The sequence below is a fragment of the Entelurus aequoreus genome, linkage group LG20 (assembly GCF_033978785.1).
Source record: "Entelurus aequoreus isolate RoL-2023_Sb linkage group LG20, RoL_Eaeq_v1.1, whole genome shotgun sequence".
Classification (NCBI taxonomy): domain Eukaryota; kingdom Metazoa; phylum Chordata; class Actinopteri; order Syngnathiformes; family Syngnathidae; genus Entelurus; species Entelurus aequoreus.
In genome coordinates, this window is record NC_084750.1 from 1041784 (window position 1) to 1048152 (window position 6369).

Sequence of the window (6369 nt, forward strand, 5' to 3'; positions counted from 1 at the left end):
CTTTTTAAATTATATCTCAATTCTGTACACTGCTGCTGGAATTTAAATTTTCCTGAGGGAACTCTCCTGAAGGAATCAATAAAGTACTATCTATCTATCTATCTATCCAAACAGCAGCTTGGAATTTGGGACATGCTCTCCCTGAGAGAGACTATGATGAGGTTGAGGTGGGTGGGTGGGGGTAGGCACTTGAACACAGCCTCAAACAGTTAGACTCCAAACTCCACCATGGCCAAGACCAAAGACCTGTTGAAGGACACAAGGAACACAATTGTAGACCTGCACAAGGCTGGAAAGAGTGAATCTACAACAAGCAGCTTGGTGTGAATAAATCAGCTGTGGGAGCAATTATTAGAAAATGGAAGACATACAAGGCAATTGATAATCTCCCTCTATCTGGGGCTCCACGCAAGATCTCATCCCGTGGAGTCCAACTGATCATGGGAACGGTGAGCAAAAATCCCAGAATTACAAGGGGGCCTGGTGAATGTCCTGCAGAGAGCTGGGACCAAAGTAACAAAGTTTGCCATCAGTAACAAACTACGCTGACACAGAATCAAATCCTGCAGTGCCATACGTGTCCCAATGCGTCTAAAGCTGGCCTGTGACCATGTTGGTGATCCAGAGGAGAATTGTAAGAATGTCATGTTGTCAGATGAGACCAGCATATATTTTTGGGGTAAAAAAAAACTACTTATGGTTGGAGGAAGAAGAATGCTGCATTGCATGCCAAGAAAACCATACCCACTGTGAGGCATGGGTGTGGAAACATCTTGCTTTGGGGGTTTTTTTGTGCAAAAGGGACAGGACGACTGATCAATGTTAAGAAAAGAATGAACGGGGCCATGTATCCTGAGATTTTTGGGCAAAAACTTCCTTCCATCAGTGAGAGCATTGAAAGTGAGAAGTGGCCGGGTCTTCCAGCATGACAATGATCAAAAACATAACAACGAAGGAGTGGGTCCATAAAAAGCATTTCAAGGCCATGGAGTGGCCTTGCCTGTCTCCAGACCTCAACCCAATACAAAACATGTAGCGGGAGTTGAAAGTCTGTGTTGCATAGCGACAGACCCCAAAACATCACTGGTCTACAGGAGATCTGCATAGAAGAACGGGCCAAAATAGCAGCTCCACTGTGTGCAAACCTGGTGAAGACCTACAGAACCTCTGTAACCCTCCCGCCCCAACCCCCTCCGCATCCCACCCCCCCGGATTGTAAATAATGTAATAATTCAATGTATATACTCTGATGATTAACTTGTGTGATGACTGTATTATGCTGATAGTACGTTTGTATATATTTGTACCATGAATTGATTAACGTGGACCCCGACTTAAACAAGTTGAAAAACTTATTCGGGTGTTACCATTTAGTGGTCAATTTTGCGGAATATGTACTGTACCGTGCAATCTACTAATACAAGTTTCAATAATCAATCTGTCATTGCCAACCTAGGTTATATCACAAAATATTGACTTTAATTGTTGTTGTTGACCAAATACTCATTTTTCACCATGATTCGCAAATAAACATTCTTTAAAAATCCTACAATGTGATTTCCTAAAAATGTTTTCACATCTGTCTCTCACAGTTGAAGTGTACCTAAAAAAAAATACTGACTTCCGTCATCGTTTTAAGTGGTAACAGGTTATAATTTGTGCATAATTTTAGCTGTTTGCAAATGCACCAAATCATTGAATTTCAAAATGTTTTGATTTAATACATAAAGGATGTGTATGTGGAAATGTAATGAATACTTGAAAGAAGGTAGATAAAGAGATGCGGCCTCTATTAACCTTATGCATTGTTATGGTAAAAATAGGCTCAAGCTTTAGCAGTGTGCCTTGTAGTGTTGTAACGATACCAATATTTTGGTACCAGTACCGGTACTAAAATTATTTCGATACTTTTCGGTACTTTTCTAAATTAAGGGGACCACAAAAAAATTGCATTATTGACTTTATTTTAACAAAAAATGTTAGGGTACACTAAACATGTTTCTTATTGCAGTTAAGTCCTTAAATAAAATAGTGAACATACTAGACAACTTGTCTTTTAGTAGTAAGTAAACAAACAAAGGCTCCTAATTAGTCTGCTGGTGTATGCAGTAACATTTTGTATCATTTATCATTCTATTATTTTGTCAACATTATTAAGGACAAGTGGTAGAAAATGAATTATTAATCTACTTGTTCATTTACTGTTAATATCTGCTTACTTTCTCTTTAAACGTGTTCTGTCTACGCTTCTGTTAAAATGTAATAATCACTTATTATTCTGTTGTTTGATACTTTACTTTAGTTTTGGGTGATACCATAAATTTGGTTATCAATCCGATACCAAGTCGTTACAGGGTCAAACATTGGTCATATTCAAAGTCCTCATGTGTCCAGGGACAAATTTCCTGATTTTACAAACATAAAATAGATTTTTTAAAAACGAAAGAAGATGTTGTGATGCCAAAAAATATCGACGTAATCATAGTAGTATCAACTAGATACGTGGCTGTACTTGATATAATTACAGTGGATGTTAGGTGTAGATCCACCCATGGCGTTTGTTTACATTTTGATGCCGGTGAGCTACGGTGTGTAGTGAAGCATGTTTAGCTATTCCTCGTCCAGCAGGGATGATACTTGTAAGAAACTTACTTTATTTGTCGCCATGGAGACCAGGATTAGTGATTTAGAAGTTGCTAAAACACTACCGACGGCGGATGGACGTTAGCCGCTAGCTGGCTAGCCATGTCTTAAAGCACCTCTTCCTGAGGGCGTTTTGGTGTTATAACTTCACCTTTATCTTTAGTTTTTAAGCCAAAATGCGTCCGTTCTCCCTTTTCTGTCTACACACTGTGTCTGCTTGTAAGTACTTACTTCGTGATTGTGTGCTACAGAACATGCTCGTCTGCTCGTAAAACCAGCAATGTCTCGACGTGACTTTGACGCGGGCGCGTGGGGGTGCGGGACCGGAACGTTTCAGAGATGGTATAGTACCGAAATTATTCATTAGTACCGATACCATACTAATACCGGTATACCGTACAACCCTAGTGCCGTGCTTCTACCTAGTTTCAGAGGGTAGGGTGGCATGGCAACAAATTAAATGTTTCTTACAAGGAAGATATGCTAGCCAAAACTGATACCGCGGTATATTTTAGTCCGAATGGCGGTATACGGTATATACTGGTATCTTAAAAAAATTAGCAAAGGGCTTAAGGTTGCCTCAGTGTTTTACAGCTAGATAACCGGTGTTGAGAGTACTCAGATTATATTTGTTGTAAGTAATAACGTAATGTGTTGTTTATTCTTATAAAGTAATTAGTTAGCCGTTCCTATGTCAGAGCAGTTTTCTTTCATTTTGTTTATGCATGTTAAACTGACTACCACTGCAACCCATACAGACCGCAGCTGAGAACAGATATTTTTCAGCGCTCGTGGCTCAACAGTGGCCCCTGGCCCTGTACTTAAGAAAGACCGCTTTAGTGCATGTAAACATACTGTCTCATGTGACTAAACAAAACTGGAATTTTCTAAAGCATGCATGTCTTTTTGTGTCCTGCAGAGATCTGTGAAGAACATCTTCTCCCTGAGCAGCAGGAGTAAATCCTAAGGATGGAGCAGGATAAGACACAGCTCCCCCGCATTAAATGGGGAGAGCAGGAACCCCGGCCCCCTCAAATTAGAGAAGAGGACAACCCACATCCCCTCCACATCAAATAAAAGGAAGAGCCACAGCTGCCTCGCTTAAAAGAGGAAAAAGTGCCACAACCACTTCACATTAAAAATGAGGAGTTGCAACAACCCCACTTTGAAGAGGGGGCGCCACAGCCACCCCACATTACAAGGGAAGAGGAGGAACCACAGCCCCTTAAAATTAAAGAAGAGGAGAGCCCACATCACCCTCACATTAAAGAAGGAGAAAAGCCACAGCTCCCCCGCTTAAAAGAGAAAGCTGTACCACAACCACTTCATATTAAAGAGGGACCACAGCCCACTTACCTTAAAGAGGAAGAGGAGGAACACAGCATCAGTCAGGAGGGAGAGCACCTTCAAAGGTTGGAGGAGTTCCCAGCGATTGGTGTGATTGTGAAGAGTGAATATGATGAGGTCAAAGGTGAAAATGAGGAGAAGAGAGTGGTGGAGCCTCCAAGCAGCAGCTCAACTCAACACATGACAACAGAAGCTGATGGGAGACCACTGTGGAGGATCACAAGCAGACAAGATCTTAGCTCCACTATCAGATAGTGACGACACAACGTCACACTCTCCTGACACTGATGATGAAGACTCTAAAGCTGATAAGACATGTCACACTGACAACACACGATTTAAATGTTCTCTCTGTGACAAAACTTTTAAACGCCCTAGTTGTCTTAAAAGACACATGAGATTACACACCGGAGAAAAACCTTTTCCTGCTCACTATGCGGTAAATATTTTAGTCAAAGGCACCATTTGCAAACACATATGAGAAGTCACACTGGAGAAAAACCATTCATGTGCTCGGTTTGCAGTAAAGCTTTCTCTTGGAAGGGGACTTTGATAAGACACAAACGAGTACACACTGGTGAAAAACCTTTTATTTGTTCAGTTTGTGGTAAAAGATTTGTCCAAAATCAAGTTTTAAAGGTACACATGAGAACACACACTGGTGAAAAACCATATTCCTGTTCAAGCTGCAAAAGAGGCTTTACTGATCGATCATCATTTGCATGTCATATGAGAACACATACTGGAGAAAAAACATTCAAGTGCTCAATTTGTAGTAAAAGATTCTCTCGGAAGGAACATTTGAAAATACACATGAGAATACACACTGGAGAAAAACCTTTTACATGTTCAATCTGTGGGAAAGGGTTTGTACAAAATGCTGATTTGAAAGTACACATGAGAATACACACTGTAGACAAACCATTCATGTGTTCGGTTTGTAGTCAAAGATTCTCTAAAAAGCAACATTTGAAAGTGCACTCAAGAATCCACACTGGAGAAAAACCTTTCATATGTTCATTCTGCGGTAAGGGTTATGTACAAAGTCAACATTTGAAAGTACACATGAGAACACACACAGGTGAAAAAACATATTCCTGTTCAAACTGCTTCAGAAGCTTTTGTGACCGAACAAAACTTGCAGTACACCTGAGAACACACACTTGTGAGAAAGTCTTGAGTTGCAGCGTGTGTGATGAAAGATTGTCTTACAAGTACCAGTGTAAGAAACACAAGTGTGCTCGTAAGAACAGCAGCAGCAAATAAATTCAAAACTTTAACTTTGACTTTCAAATAACATCGACCTATGCATCATGTGTGACATTGTTGTATGTAGAACAATCTTAATATGCTTCTAACATATATAAGTAGATATGTGTCTATTTAGTGTTTTTAAATCAGTGAAGGACATGCATTAATATACAACATTGTGTACATATATTTCATTTTCAAAAATATATTGTAAGTGTGTAAGCTGATGCATCAACTTATTTGACTACTATTGATATTTTAAATTGATTTTAAAAACAAAGTATAAAACATACAGTATATGTTACATATGCAGTACATATGTTTATAAGTCAGTGCTGTACTTACTCATAATAGTCCTGTAGGATTTTAAATGTAGAAAGTGTGTTATTAATTTATAATTCTAAATGATTAATTGATGAACTCCTTTAAATTATATACATGTTTGTTTTACATCATACCTTTGCTTTTGAGTACACATAAAACCCTCTTAGTTCATATTTACTGGTTCACATCTGAAACATCTTCTGGGCCACTTCTGGAAGCATACTATTATTTACTTTTACATCATTAGAGCAGCTGTGTTTTATATAAAATCGTCTACTTTTAAAATGTGACTATGAATCATTTGTTAAGTCTTAATAATCCACTTTAATAATTATCTTTATTACTCCATGTTGTAATATGAATATTGTTTTGATTGTTTTATATGTATGTCACAGACCTTCATACAATAGTTGGGTACAATAAATGTAGTTTATATTTGTTATGTATGTATTTTGTTTTATTTAATATTGCTGTAATTTTTTTAGATGTTCCTACTCATATGATTTGTATGTAGTTTCCATCTTAGTTAATCAGCTATACCAACTTAGCTTTCCTACCTTTATTTCTTTATTTCCATAACTATCATGACTTGTTTTACATTTTTATGATACCAACGTTTGTTTTGTTTACTTGAAGTTTAGTGACATTTGTTTTTGAGTTACAATGTGGAGACAAGTAATAACTTAACTTTGAAATGCAAATGGGAATAATTAGGTATTGTAGCTAGAAAAAGTTACAATATACTATGCATTCACATTATCACTGACATGGCTATAGAATTGTTAGCAAATGATCCCACCAGCA

The 6369-nt window shown here is 38.2% G+C and overlaps 1 protein-coding gene across 1 annotated transcript; it reads left to right on the plus strand.

The window, feature by feature from the left end:
* Positions 1-228: 228 nt before the first annotated feature.
* On the plus strand, positions 229-5256 carry LOC133636371 (gastrula zinc finger protein XlCGF49.1-like). Its single transcript, XM_062030363.1, has 3 exons — positions 229-321; positions 4277-4417; positions 4753-5256. The coding sequence occupies exons 1-3, from the start codon at positions 229-231 to the stop codon at positions 5254-5256; spliced, it is 738 nt and encodes a 245-aa protein (XP_061886347.1).
* Positions 5257-6369: the final 1113 nt, after the last annotated feature.